General features: G+C 39.6%; 1 protein-coding gene across 2 annotated transcripts in view; it reads right to left on the bottom strand.

Moving 5' to 3' along the window:
- The window catches only part of LOC138267775 (fatty acyl-CoA hydrolase precursor, medium chain-like), a 195,049-nt gene that overhangs the window by 7,553 nt on the left and 172,231 nt on the right, over positions 1-15,265 (bottom strand). For both annotated transcript variants that reach the window (XM_069216972.1, XM_069216973.1), the window contains one exon: positions 9,649-9,721. In XM_069216972.1, the coding sequence (XP_069073073.1) occupies positions 9,649-9,721 (73 nt within the window). The remainder of the gene's footprint in view (positions 1-9,648; positions 9,722-15,265) is intronic.

Raw genomic sequence — 15,265 nt, forward strand, 5'->3', positions numbered from 1 at the left:
CTAATGACCTGTTTGCTTACAGGATGCTCTATAATTTTGAAACTTTAAATGCATTTAGCTACACTTCAGGGTCAGCTCCTCCATAATAGGGGAGGAGAATCCCCCCCCTGCTCAGAGTCAGTCCCTGAAAAATAAAATGATAGCAAAACAATGTTATCATCATTTTATCACTGTCTGACTAAGCCATGGAATCTAGGGTGGGACCATGGCAGGGAGGAAGAGTTTTGGGAACTGTAAGTGTGCATGTCAGTTTGGCAGGCTGGCTTAGGTCGCCCAACCCGACAGGCACACTTAAATTTCTCCAACCTAGCTGTGTTACCCAGCCTACTGGAGAAATGGCACAGGCCCCCTGTGCCTGAGCGAGTTCCAGGGCAGCCCGTTTAGGCCAAACCCAGCACTTCTCTCAAGCTTTATATAGCATGACAGCAGTGTCTGGTTTAGGAGCCTATGCTTTATGCCCCAGTGACTGCCGGGAAGAGAAAGGCACTGAGGCAGCCAGCAGCGGGACTGGGAGAGGCAGGTACGTTTAAAAAAATATATTTATTATTATTATTTCCCTACCATTCCCCTACCTCTGACTTTAGATTGGCAGCAGCCTCCACTGCTACACTGGCAGTTCAGAGAAGGCTGACAGAGGCCTAAGAAGAAATGGTAGGTCTATTCATGTGATTGGAAGCCCCCTTGTTTCTCTGTAGCCTCACACCCACAACCCGCTCCTTATTAAGCTAAAATAGCTACTGCCAATAAAAACCTAAAATAGAGTAATGTATTATTTGAACTGATGCTAAGACTTTCAATAAATTGTGAGGTGAAGTAGCTGACAGTATAAAACTTGCAAAACTGCATTAGAAACCCACGTAAATCCCAGCCTTAGGGAATATGTTTTATAGCTTTGAGGTGGGTCATGTTAAAGTAATCACTAGTACGATTAATAGATGTGTAGATGTCAGCATAAACTGGAGAATGTTCTCCCATAAGCGACGAGTGTCAAAAACTAATTTAGTCTAAAGCACAAATACACTAGAATTAAAAACTAGCAGGATTATTCAGTACTTCAGCAACTTTAACATCAGGAACAGATAGTGTTTTTTCAAGGATTAAAATGACGGGTTCTGCACAAACTGCACTTGGCCCTAGGTTTTGCCTGTAATACCTAAAGGAACTTGTGTGACTAATAAAGTGTGGTAAAGCAAATGTTGTGCACTGAAGCTGTGGTTAAGCCAATAGCAAAGACAATTTACACACATTTCTCCTCATTATAAATTTGGGAACTTGGTAAAGGAAGAAAACCATACCCAAAGCTCTGGGGTGATGGTGTTTCCACTTGGCGGTATTGCATCAGTTTCTGCTGGTACATGTAATAAGGCTGTAACTGATCAACAATAGGACTGGGCGGAGTTTGTGGAGTTCTATGTGGAGTTTCGCGAGCAGCAGAATTTGCTAAGTCACACTGTTCGTTCTGATATGCAGCGCCAGGAGTTTCTCCTGCTAAGTAAAATCAGTGCGAACTGCATCACGTGGAGCACCAGAGGGTGCTAACTTTTTTCAGCCACTCAAGTGGATTTCTACTCAAGAAGCAGCTTCCTCAACGCGAGCAGCAGCTTTCTCATTGCGAACGGTTGTGGCCTACCACTCCACTTGCGTTCAGAAGTCTCACTTGCTCTCTCCAACTTAGCGATTTCTCATGCTCGCCAACTTAACGGTGGTGGGTGGCGCAAGAGAAAAAACTCTACTCTGCTTCACTTTGTGGATATTTCTTTAACTTTATGCTCCGCATAGAGCGCTCAGTGGGCAAGCTCCACGAACTATGCCAGCAGAGAGGAATTCTTCGTCCACCCCTAATCAAAAGTCTTACTACAGAAAAACAAATTCTTTGAGACACGGATTGTTCACAGGGTTTTGAGGCAGGGCCCCCTTTCGAAGCAGAAAGAATGAGTTAGTAGGCTGACACACACATATGTATGTGCTTGTGTTGTGCCTCTGTGTACGGGGGTAGAGGGAGCCTTGGACAGTGTTTTGCTAGGGACATTCTTATCCTGTGTGACAGAAACAGGGATTATGTAATTATTCTTCCTCAGTATTGGTGTGCGTATTGATAATTATATTTCCCCTCCCAAATGTAAGCATTCCTTAAAAAAACATAGCAGCATGCACGCTTCCTTTGAAAATAAAGAGCTGTGCTGCTGGTAGGGAAAGCAAATACTACTGTCTATTTCCCAAACCACTATAAATCAGTGATAAATCTTCAGCAGAGTGGCTGGATTTCCTTTTTGGTTTCATACAGAAATTAGCTAAATATTTTTTTTATTAACCATCTTTAACCCTTCGCTGCTGAGCCTTGCCCCCTGTGCTAAGCCATTTTGCAGCTATTTGGGATAGTCTGGGCTTAGACACCCGTAACATTTTGTCCACATAATCAATCCAAGCCAAATGTGCATCCTTTTTTGCCAGCATCCTGGGTGGATTACCCTGGTGGGGACTGAAAAATGTGCCAAAATACATCTTAAATTAGTGTTTTTTGGGAAAAATTAGAAAAAGGTGCTGCAGAAGAAAGCAGCTGTTTTTTCCCACCAAATGGCTTCAACTAAAGGTTTGTGGTGCTAAAATCATCATCTTCCCAGCTTTCAGGAACAGGCAGGCTAGAATAAGAAAAACAAAGGTTTCAACATAAAGTTATCTATCACAAAACAACCTGGTTTTGCAAGAGGGCAACCTGCGTTTTTGGTCCCAGGATCGGCGGCCATCTAGGGAAACCTACTAAACCCAGGGAGCCGTTCGACGCACACGAGCACTGTAATATCAGACGTATCCCGGCCGTTCAACACACAGAAGGGGTTAAACTTCCCAGACAGCAATCACCTTTATGGTGTCACAGAGTATCATGCATTGCTGACCAGTTCCACTACCGGTTTCATTCTGAAGCACAAAGGCAGAACATGAGTCACCAACTCAAGCCCTGTTTGCCCAAAGCTGCCTCTGGTGCATATCATGGAGAAAATATTGTGGTAAACAATATTATTGACAAACAGATTGTATCAAAAATATTGTTTACTACAAACTTGTGCTCCTATGTCTATAATGGTAAGAACAAAAACATTGGAAAAAATATTGATGACACTAATATCGTACCAAAAATAGGCAAAAAACTGTTTTTTTTAATATAAATAAATCATAGTAAATCTTACATATTTCAATATATAATTTTAATATAGTGTAAATTAATATATTCCACTATTATTTCATGAGGTATGTAAATATATACCCATATAAACACAGAAACATATATACATGGCTGTATGCATATATAGATGTAAATATATGTATAGTGTAACATAACTAATAAAAATATTTACTTTACATTAATTTTCACATTTAAATATATTAATATGAAAATACATATATGTGCTAATAAATTAAAAACATTATTAAAAATGAAAATAATGTAAAATAAATATTGCATCACTATATATATATATATATATATATATATATATATATATATATATATATATATATATATATATATATATTCATATATATATATTGTCTAGATACAACATAAATATAAAAAAATGAAAAACCAAAACCCCCATTCACAAAAAATACCATAAACATTAAAATATGTTTAAAACTAAAAAAATAATAACACTGTGAACTCTGTTTAACCAACATTATGAAAACTATTTGAATCTAAGAATATGAAATATACTATTTACACTCTAGTTTATGCAACAATGGGGAAAGCGTTTGATTTAGGAGGGATGAAACTTACTCCACTCCAAATAACACAACAGTAGAGAAAAGTGTTGAACTTCAGAGGGGTTAAATTTACTATTCTCACTACAAACAGGGCAACGGTAGGGAAACATTGGTCTTCAGGGGGACAAAATTTACTATTCCCAATCCAACAGGGAAAAATTAGGTAAAGCACTGGATTTCAGAGAGGTAAAATGTACTATTCCCACTCCAAACAGAACAACAGTTGAGAAAGTGTTGGACTTTGGAGAGGTTCAATTTACTATTCCCACCCTAGTCTGTGCAATAGTAGGGAACGTTTTGCATTTAGGAGGGGTGAAATTTACTACACCCACTTCAGTATGTGAAACAGTAGAAAATTTGTTGGATTTTGGAGTTGTGAAGTTTACTATTCCCACTCCAGCACAAAAGTTGGGAAGTGATTAATTGCAAAGAAGTTAATTTTACTTTTACTACTGCAGCCTAAACAAGAGTAGAAAAAGTACTCCACTTACACACATTATTACATATATAAGTAACATCATAAATGTAGAAGAAATATTAAACTCAACATCAAAATTATTAACATAATATATATAATAGAAAATAATCAATGTACATAATTACTATTCAAAAAAATACTTAATTATGAATTAGTTAATAATTGTTATTCAATTATTAATTCATTAACTTCACACTCTATACCCCTACAAGCCTAGCATCCTGTTCTTGCTAGCACTGGAACTACTTGCTCACATCCTAAGGGATGGAGGCCTGCATTGGGGTCTTCCTCTGAGTGATGGTTGGCACTCAGTGTCCCTTTATACAGGCAAAATGATTTTATATCTCCAGGATCCCCAAAGACTTACGGTAACTGAATCAAGTCTTGTCTTTTCCCTTTTGTGGCCACCACACCTGATGCCAGACTTATGATCAACTGTGTCTCCTTGTCACGGCAGCCCAACACAGTGCGATTCCTGGGAATCTGCATGTACCACATCCTATCAGATCTACTGGGTGGCAATATAGGCCAAGCAATCACAAACCTGCAGTCACAAATGGCATTCTGGCAGTCCCTGCCACTATCCACAGTGGGATGTATTGCCCTCTATAAAATGGCAATACTGCCAACACTTCTGTATTACTTTGTAAACCTTCCCCTATACATCACAATACTGTTCTTTTGCACATTGGTACCATCTCTGGGGGACTTCATTTGGCATAATTCCTGTTGCAGGGTGGCCTTGGCCGAAATCCACCTCCCGCCTGATCAAGGTGACTTAGGCAGACCCAACTTTGAACAATAGTACTTGGCCTCCTAGCTGGAATGGGTGCCCAGATGATTAGCTGGTTGACAACTGGAGGACACGCTGCCAGCTTTTCCCCCATAAATCATGCCCGAGTATTATACTTATTCCACCTGCACACTAAGATACTGTTACCACAACTGTCCTTGATTAGTGTGGCATACCTCTGCTTTAGATGAAGCCTCTTTCTCACATTCTTGATGAGATCTTATCGACCAGCCCTCCTGCTCTTGGGCATGCCCCGTGGTGCAGTAACCACATCATGACTGGAACTAAGTCGACAGCACAATGAGGGGACACTGGGTGACTTGCATGGTGATGGGGCTCTCCTGCCCTTGAAGGGGCTAATAGCTGGCACTGGGCTACCCCCAGGACAGGTCCTTCTATACACTTCCATCACCCGGTCACTGACAGCACACTAGGGTGGCATGCACCAGGAGATGGACATGCCCTTGACTTTACAAAACATACATGTTTTGGGTAATGGCAGTCACAATGCTTTGGCTGGCTAGCTCCCTCAGGTCCTACACTGCTACTTAACCTAGCTACATTGCGCCAGCACTGGGACAGAGACTTGGTCCACTCACATACAGACTGGGAGTGGCAGCATATTGTAAAATACCCATCCATGGTGCCTTGCATTGCCCGCTTCTGCCTTATGCAGTGTTATGGCTTACATAGGGCAGATCACACCTCAAAAAACTCAATCAATACTTCCACCTCACTGTGGCAGCCTGTCCCCACTGTCACACGGTGAATGCAGACTTCCTTCATATGTTCTGGGTGTGCCCGGTGATCTCTCAGTACTGGCATGAGATTATGGCCCGCCTAGCTAGCTGCTTGAGAAACACAGCACTACATAGTTGGAGAACAAAGTTGTTAGGTAAGATGCACCGCACTAAGAGAAACAGGGCTACTGCTCAGTTCAAAGACCTAGCAACTCTTCTTGCCAAGCGTCAGATCACATGCAAATGGAAATCTCTGAAACCCCCCAACCCGGCTGGCTGGGTCTCTCTATGGGTGCACGGGTACAGGCCAAGAGTAGGACACTACATTGAGAAGACACAAAGCAGCTGTGAAAATATTCCATAGAAGCCACATGGGATGCCCTCCTGTTAGAGCTCCAGGCTGACGTGCAAGTCAGTGACCACCCCACTACACCTGCCCAGAGGAGCCCGCAAGCCCTCCTGCATACAGGTCCAGAACCCACAAAAAAACAGGTGTCACATCGGCTTGTTCTCATATATCGTTCTGCAATGCTGAGGTGCTGTGACAATACCTCTGATTTCTAAAGACAGGTCCATGCTCATTCAAACTAATGTTTTTAAAAAAAAGGTTTTATATCCTTAACTTATGTCAGTGGACCTATATCTTTTGTAGTCACACCAGATGTCCAGGAATATTATAGTATTAGCCCATGGTTCCTAAGATATAGTAGGAAACTACACTGATGCTGACCTGTACTTATTACAATTTGATTATTGGTATTGACCCATACCGTCTCTGTTATATGAGAAATGGTGTACAATGTAATGTATACAAGAAAACATGCAATAAAAATAGTTGAAACAAACCTGGCAATCAACACCTAAAATATAACTTAAAAAATAGGTATTCCATAATTTACATATTTTAAATAAATTAAATAAGTAATTAACAATTAATTGGCAATTAGTAGTTACTTAATTAACTTCACAGCCTAAAGCCCTACAAACCTAGCAACCAACAACTACAATCTAAGTATTGCATAATTTAAATATTTAAAATTCAATTAAATAATTAATATACAAATAATAATAGATAATTAATTAATGATTACTTAATTAACTTCCCACCAAAACTCCTACAAACCTAGCACCTGCAACTAAATTATAAGGAAAATAAAAAAGTATTCAATAAATTACATGATTACAAATAATTTAAATTAATTAACCATAATTAATTGTTAATTAATTATGACTTCATTAACTTCATTAACTTCCTATAAATGTGGTCTAATTTCCAGTGACTTAATTTAGCTCTTCAGCTCAGGATGTGTAGAGCACTTTGATTTTGTATCTCTCACATTTTGTTTAGTAAGCTTTCCTGTAAGTCAATGAGTTGTAGGTAGAGCGAAGACGCACTTACTTATCAGGTGGAAATGTCAGCCAAATGACCTATCCAACTAGTCCTGGCTCTTCTAACCAGAGTTCTTACAATTTCGAATCTCGTAGTTCCGCTCCCTGTGCCACTAACACTAGCCCTGCAATTGTGTTTGTAGTTTCTATTCTGATACTTGCAGTTTTGTTATAGGAAAGACACATATTGGAATGCAGTGGTATCACTGGCTTAAAATCTGAGTAGACTGCACCTTACAGGTCTCATCTCAGCTAACAGCTTCTCCTATTAACCCCAAAATACAGAATTTATCCCACTTCTTCTCTGGAGCTGTGAGTATCTTCTCCCAGAACTTTTCCCTGCACACCGCCAAAGCAACCCCCCCCAATACACCATTGGTGTCCACTTCTAGGCGGCAGGCTGTTGCAGGGTTGTGGCGGAGGCAGCCTGGTTCAGATAGGATAGATGTTGGTGTCTGTTCATACCCGAAGAACTCAAACCAAAAGAGGAAAAATGCATCGGGGACTCTTGACTTCAGCTAGCGGGTATGAAAATTTGGGTGCACAGATGACATGGTATGTTATTCGGTGAAAGTATTTTTGTGCTTGCCTGCAATATTTGCTTTGCTATTCCTGACAGAGGTGTGGATGATCTGTTGAGCTTACCGGGAAAACAATAACGTAATGTTTATGGTGCCATGTGCCACTAACATCAAACCAAAACAATAATTTTCAATGCAACTGGTCTCGCATTTGCTCGCATTAGAGCTATTAGCTTTGAATGAAAAAAAAAGCAGCGAGATCACGCTATGTAAACCCCAGTGCAATCGCGCTGCATTTTTTTTTTCTTTTCATTTGTGTGGTAAGAAAAGTCCAGTTAGGAGTTTACAGTGCTAATAGCTCTAACTCGAGCAAATGTGAGACCCGTTGCTATTAGCTTTGTATACTCCTAACCGGACTTTTCTTGCCGCACATATTAAAAACAAAACGCAACGCGATCGCGCTATGTAAACCCCAGTGCAATCGCGCTGCATTTTTTTTTCTTTTCATTTGTGTGGTAAGAAAAGTCCAGTTAGGAGTTTACAGTGCTAATAGCTCTAACTCGAGCAAATGTGAGACCCGTTGCTCTTAGCTTTGTAAACTCCTAACCGGACTTTTCTTGCCGCACATATTAAAAACAAAACGCAACGCGATCGCGCTATGTAAACCCCAGCGCGATCGCACTGTGTTTTTTTTTTCTTTTAATTTGTGTGGCAAGAAAAGTCCAGTTAGAAGTTTACAATGCTAATAGCTCTAACTCGAGCAAATGCGAGACCCCTTGCATTGAAAATGCTTGTTTGTTTTTCTCTCTGTTGTCCTCTTGAAATGTCTGATGTGGAGAGAAATAAGTGCCGGGCCTCAGAAATAAGCGCTGGTATTCCCAATCAGCACCCACCCTTTCAAAGTAAGCACAGGAGTTAATGCTGCAAGTAGAATACAGCCACTCAAAATGAGAGCGCATTTTCTTCCAGTTCCATCAGCTCTTGCATAAACACATGGATCGTGTTTTACCGATCAGCACACACGGAGATGAAAACAATAAGCTTTACAGCTCAACTCGCATAAACACATGGGTTGTGTTTTACCATGACCTTTTAGAAATATGCACGAGAAACTGAATCATGTTTACACAACATAAAAAAACAGAGAAGGAAGAGCAAGCTGGCCCTGGAAAAGCCCCCCTCTGTTTTTATTATGTTTGCAAAGGGAGCTGGTGGGGAGGAGGGACTGAACAAGCACCCACAGTGTTGAAGTGAAACAGGCAAACGCTAAAAAAAAGTCCCTTACAGAAGAGATGAACAGGACATAGCGTAATTACACAGTACTTTGTGCTGCTCCCAAAGTGAAAAAAGGCAGGACAAAGAGGTAGAACTGACCACTAGCAAGCAAGGATTTTTGAAGGACACTGCAACTAACAAATGAAAACGCTGAAACTCACAGTATAGTATACTTAAAAGTATAAAGCAGGCCGAACGCTAAAGCTCGACCTAAAAATGGAGAAAAATATTTCAAATACATTTCATGGGTGATTGATATCTTTCTGTTAAAAGAAGCTTGGGCAGTAAATCTTTCATTCATTGCTCTCATCTATGTTGCAGAATCCGTTAAGCCTGGTACCTATTACATCAATAAAAGTTGCCCTTCTACCTGGAAAAGAAAGACAATAAGACCAGATGTGAAAATTCTAAAAAGGCAAAAACAATGTTGGTAATTACTCATTCAAAATCAAAGGACATTGAAGGATAAAACATATTAACTCAAACCTGGGAGAATTATAAGAGAAACATGTGACAGAAAGATGGCCAAAGGTGTTTGGGTATAAACCGAAGAATCTGCCCTTGACTACAATGTCTGGTATGCAATTGCGAAAAAAAGGGAAAAAAAAATCTGAAAAGCCAGGACGTTAAAAATTAATTAAGTAATAGACATTCTGCATTTTTTTAATGTATAAAGCACGAAATTAGCCTTACCCATTCCTTGCAAAGTTAGCCCAATATTTCATCATTGTTTTGCAAAGGTTCTCCTCCTCCTCTGTAAAGGGACCTGGAAGGGCACATTATAAAAATATTACTTACAATCAAGGTTTAAAATAAAATTCTGCAATTGGTCTTTTCTGTTCACCTCTGTCTGGATTAGAGGAACATTTTTACCTTGTTAAAATGGGCTTCCTGTTTTCGTCTGCCAGTAACAATCATGTGCCCATAGAAGAATCTGTGACTGATATCAACACATTAACACCTCGCCTATTCACAGACAGTTTGGTTTTACTGTCTGTCCGAATTCTGTGTGCTTAAAATGTAGATATTATTATATTGTCACACCCTAAAGAAGGTCACTCTTACACCTCTATGCAGATGGACGCAAGGGACCACTTAGCTGCATCACTGCTCCTCCCATCTGGCACATCCCACCCCCATAGTCATCAAAGAAAAATATGTCTGTATGCTTTCTTTCAAGGCATCAATGGTAGCCTTCGTTTAGCTCCACCATTGAGAGGCATGATCATGCTGTCCTCAGGGAAGAGACAACGAGAGCACTACTAGCTCACTTACAGATTAATATACCAGACAGCTTGCTTTAAAATTAGGACAATCATGCTTGCGCCTCTAGAGTGAGAGTGAAACAACTGGAAGGTTGATTCCATTTGAAGAGGCTTAGGTCATTTGCTCACAATGAGGTCACTGGAATGATGTTGGATACATTCATGTGGATTCTGTTGGGAGTTACTAAATCCACAGACTTCCCTTATTATACAATCGGCTACTTATGACGATAAAAAGACAAAACACACTCTTTGAATGGGCCTGCTTCTGCTCAAATCCACTGGTTTGGAAACCTTACCATTGTCAAAGTTATGTATGACCAAAATACCCTAGGATAATTTTTTAGTGGGGGGCTTTAGATTTCTAGAGCTACAAAAGTTCTCACAATATAATGACAACAAAACGCAACAAATTATTTTATTCTTATGTTTAATACACTGTAGTTAGACCAAATTGACAACCATCTCGTAGTTGGCATAAGAAAATTAATCTTCACAATGTTATAAGTTTTAAAAATCACATCCAACAATAACCTTTAGTACTTTTCCCATAACACATCTACATCGAACAAAATCATATTGGACATTTTATTCTTAATAATATCCAACACCAGTTGCGAAGGGTACTTATTCTGGGCTCATGAAGTTAACCTTATGAAATATCTCCTTATCTCCTCTCTATAACCCTTACTTACAGCATATAAAAGGCATATAATAAGCATAGCAAGAAGGAGGCACATCAGCAAATAGGGCAAAACTATAATTATCACAATGCAAATCTAGTACTTGTCAGATGGGTAACCAACACTAAAACCCTTGCCTACTAAGGTAATCTTGAGATTCCATGTAACAAAATGCTTCTGTACTGGTTTGCCCCCAGCCTACTGCTTTTGTTATTATAAATCAAACATGAATCAGGCATATGACCTTGATCATTGAATTGGTGCCATAGCCAGTACAATTTTTCTGTTTTGAGCATAAGCATTCACAAAAAGTAAAACATGGCATACAAAACTTGTTTTCTGCAGAAGCAAAGAACGTCTGCTCAATGAATTGCAGCACTCAAGGGAATTAACATGTGGGCGGAGCCAAAACCCTCTATCCATAGTTCTTCTGAATGCGCTTTTTCTGTTAATCACATATGGTCTGGCGACTGACGCTCTGTCATTACAGACCTAAAAATGCATTTAGGTCCATGGCCTTTTCATGAAAAGAATATTGGACAACATTTAGAAAAACTGATATTATTAATGAGAAATAAATTGTCAGGCTCCTAAAAGAAATGAACAGAGCTGTGTTAGAATGGGACAGTATTATGATGCTATGTTGTTGAAGGAAAATGTAAAGACTCAAACCTTCCAGAGAGGCAAGACAGATAGGTTGCCGTCTGTTGTGTATAAAAGCTTTACGTGCTCGTGGGCACATTTATGTAATACTACAATGGCGATATCTGGTGTTGGCAGGAGTGTATTTTCTGCTCTATTTATAACAAGCATTGGTATTGCCAATCCGCCTTGCGTACCTTTGCATACAAGCTAGCCCAATAGGAATTGCCAAAGTTTGTTTATACAGTAGTATTCATCAGTATCTGTCAAGATCGATGTTGTAGCTTCCAAATTTCTGCAAGAACTCTTCTAGTTTCCAGTAGATGGAACTGAAATGCAGCAAAGTGGTGCTGCTGACATATGGCTCTGTTTTCCTAAATGCAATGCTATATTGTGAGCAGGACAAATGACAGACCTACCACTGTCAAAACCAAAAAGCTCCTATGGGTTGGTTAAGCAAGGAAAGGAGGAAAGTTACAAATAAGAGCAAAGCAAATGAGACTGAACACAAACCACTTAATCTTGAGCAACGATTGGTGCTGTGGAGTACTGCACCAATGCTTTATGGAACAGACAAGTGGATCTATCTATTGTGGGACTGCAAACAGGGCAGTCAGAATCCACCAACCAGGCAAAGACTGGTTACTCACCAGCTCCTACTTCAGAACCAGTAAGACTGGGAAAAACATGAAAACATCATTGATACAGGAAGACACCTACGCATTGATGCTGAGCCTCGTCAGGGTGTACATAATGTTTTGACAAAGACAACAGTAAATATTTATCAATGAAATTAACTTATTAAGGATTTATCCTCAAAGTTGGGGGTTAATTTGGTAGGACTATAGAGGAGGGGTATCCTAAAAAACTAGGTGAGGGCCTAAGGCAAGCAATTTGGTAAACTGTTATCCACTCAGACAGTGAGGTCAATATTACAGCACCTTGTCTATATCAAGTTATGCTACTTTAGAGTCCTAACATGTGAAGGCTTTTTTAAACAATGTAAATACCATTGCTCAGATATGGCATGACTAATGTAGTTTTTGGTCAGCTTTGCTAAATTAGACTAATATGTCAAAATCATATGTTTAATTGTAGAATTTGGAGCCGAAATGCTGGAAGTAATAAGGCAAGATAAGTAATTAGGGATTTTATTTCATGCACTACCATATTTTGTGAAAATAACTCATGCAAAAAAACTCAGATTTATTTAGCAATTTATAGCAATGTACAGTGTGAAAAAAATCAGGGAATTAGGGAAAACAAACTTTAGGTAAAACGTTATTTTTTCTGAAATCAAGTGCCCCAGCTCTTATGCAATTGAATATTTCACTTATATGACGAAATACTTTCCTGTCATATATAAGGATCATTATTTAAGTAAATAGAGCAGAAGGTAAGGGTTTGCTTTGGGATAAAACACATTTAGGATTAGATTGGACTCCTCTTCAGGCTATTGGTATTTAGAACAGTATTTAGAAAATTTGGCAAGGTAAGCTTTTAATGGGACCAGATGATCAATTATTCCACGATTAGAGAAAGGAAAAGAACTAGGAAAGAATACCTTAATATGTGTTGGGGAAAACTACATCCAGTGAACAGGTTAGTCTGTTGATGACATATGATAGAAAAGACGAGCCAGACCACAGAAAACAAGATTTGGAACTGTTACTTTAAGTGCTGTTTCCAAAACCGTATAGTGAAAGAGTGGGCCACAAGCATTGCAACAATCAATTAACATCTGTTGGAATAGTTTTTTCCCTTGGCCTGAGTGCCCATCTGTGAGTATCTGCAATCTTGTTTTTGAATTTTCTAGCCCCAGCCTCAAGCTAATCTTGCATGTGTGCGAAGGCCCAGGCCTGTCCCTTGATGTGAGTCTGGAATAGGTCTTTTCCTGGATCCAGAGGGGCACACCAAGAATGCAAGAATGTAAATAAATATATACACAGTGCCACAAAGATTCCAAATGTAGGAACCGAAAACAAAGTCAATTCCCTGATGCACAAACTAAGCATTCACTGCAAATATTTGAAACATCTAAATCAAATCTATATGCCCAAATACCCTGTTTTTTCATTTAACACAATCACATCCTTCCACTTTTCCAGCATTTGCAATACTAGATCTAGTTATAGATTTTGTAGACATCTGTGCCATTGTCTATTCTTCAAATGTGTGGACTTCTAGGAAAGAGTTGCATAACAACTTTTTTCTGTTTTTTTTAGTCTGCGCCTCCCCATACTGGTCTGAATACAGTGAAAGGTGGCTTGGATATTCTTTTGATCTGCTTTAATAAACAAAATAACATCATCAGCACATAATTTCATTTGTGAAGTTCTAACTATTGGTGGAGACATGTATGGAGAGGGGTAAATGCACGTCAATATGAAATATAAAAAGTGAATAAAATGGTTGTCTTTGGGCGTCTCTTACTGTAATTACAGAAAACATGGACAGATAATGCCTTAATACATTTTTCAATGACTGGGTCAACAGATCTCATTAAAGCAAAATGATCTAACCAATGAAAATCTCAATTCATAAAGTTGTAATCCTACCCAATATCTAACTGCACAATAGTGGTGGCCTATGCAGTGTAATCAAAAGATCCGAAGATGCTAACTATATTTTTGTTCCCAGCATTCACCCTGGGATGAAGCCATTCTGACCTTTATGTAGTAGTGAGCTGGTCTGGACCAGCATATACCATGGCAGTAGATATGATAAGTAGGGTATTGGGCCAGACTTACTCATGGATTTCAGTGCTTTCAGTAAACTAAAAAAAAAAACCCAGGTGAAAAGAAGGGAGAATTCTTCTGCTGTCCTAAAAATGTTACCCAACACCTTAAGCCGTGAAGTTAAGTGCTCTCATAGAGCTCAGTTAAGAGAGTAGGCTGTCTCCACTTTTAGTTTTACAGTTTCAAAACCACTGTATTGCAACTGTTACTCTCTCCATGGAAAAGGGGCAACCATAATCTAAATAAATATTACACATTATTGATTTGTTTTTGGATTTTTTGAAATAATAACTCTATCTAAACATTCTTGATTGTCCAGCATAGAAGGATATCTACCAACCTTGACTACAACCGTATAAGTAGACAGGAATGTATCACCAAGATTTACATTGTCCTGAACTAACAGCCCTGATACTCTCTCTCTAATAATTTTTATTTAAAGATTTTCTCTTTGGCGGATTGAACAAAAAACTACCACTCATTATTTTCTTTCATTTTAGTTCTGACCCACAGCATAAGTGTTAACTACCTACTTCTGTAAATAAAAATCTGCAGGATTGGGGGGCGAGGCTTGGGGCATGAAGATGGCACTGTAAGAGTGCTACGGACCTCTCTGTTATCCGCTACCATTAAACTATGCCCTGCTTCCAGTGAACATATGACTGCCCGACAACAATGCCCTGCACACCTTTGGACACTGTGGATGGTGGGCGTTGGACTGTAGAGGTGGTTGGGACATGCAGTGCGGATTCTGGCAGTCGACTAAAATGGCGGGCATGTGCCATTGCTGAATCTCTGGCTTTGAGTACCTGGGGATGTGCTGCTCTTGGTCCCGCTCACCGCGTACTTCACCTATGGCGGTGGTGCTGACTACTGGACTGGGCCAGACTGAGGAAGCTCATGCCAGAGACTGCTGCACGTTGGCTCTGGTGGAGCTTTGAGGCGGCCTATGATGATGGGGCAGCAGACTGGAGCATGAATA

The sequence above is a fragment of the Pleurodeles waltl genome, chromosome 12 (genome assembly GCF_031143425.1).
Source record: "Pleurodeles waltl isolate 20211129_DDA chromosome 12, aPleWal1.hap1.20221129, whole genome shotgun sequence".
Taxonomy (NCBI): domain Eukaryota; kingdom Metazoa; phylum Chordata; class Amphibia; order Caudata; family Salamandridae; genus Pleurodeles; species Pleurodeles waltl.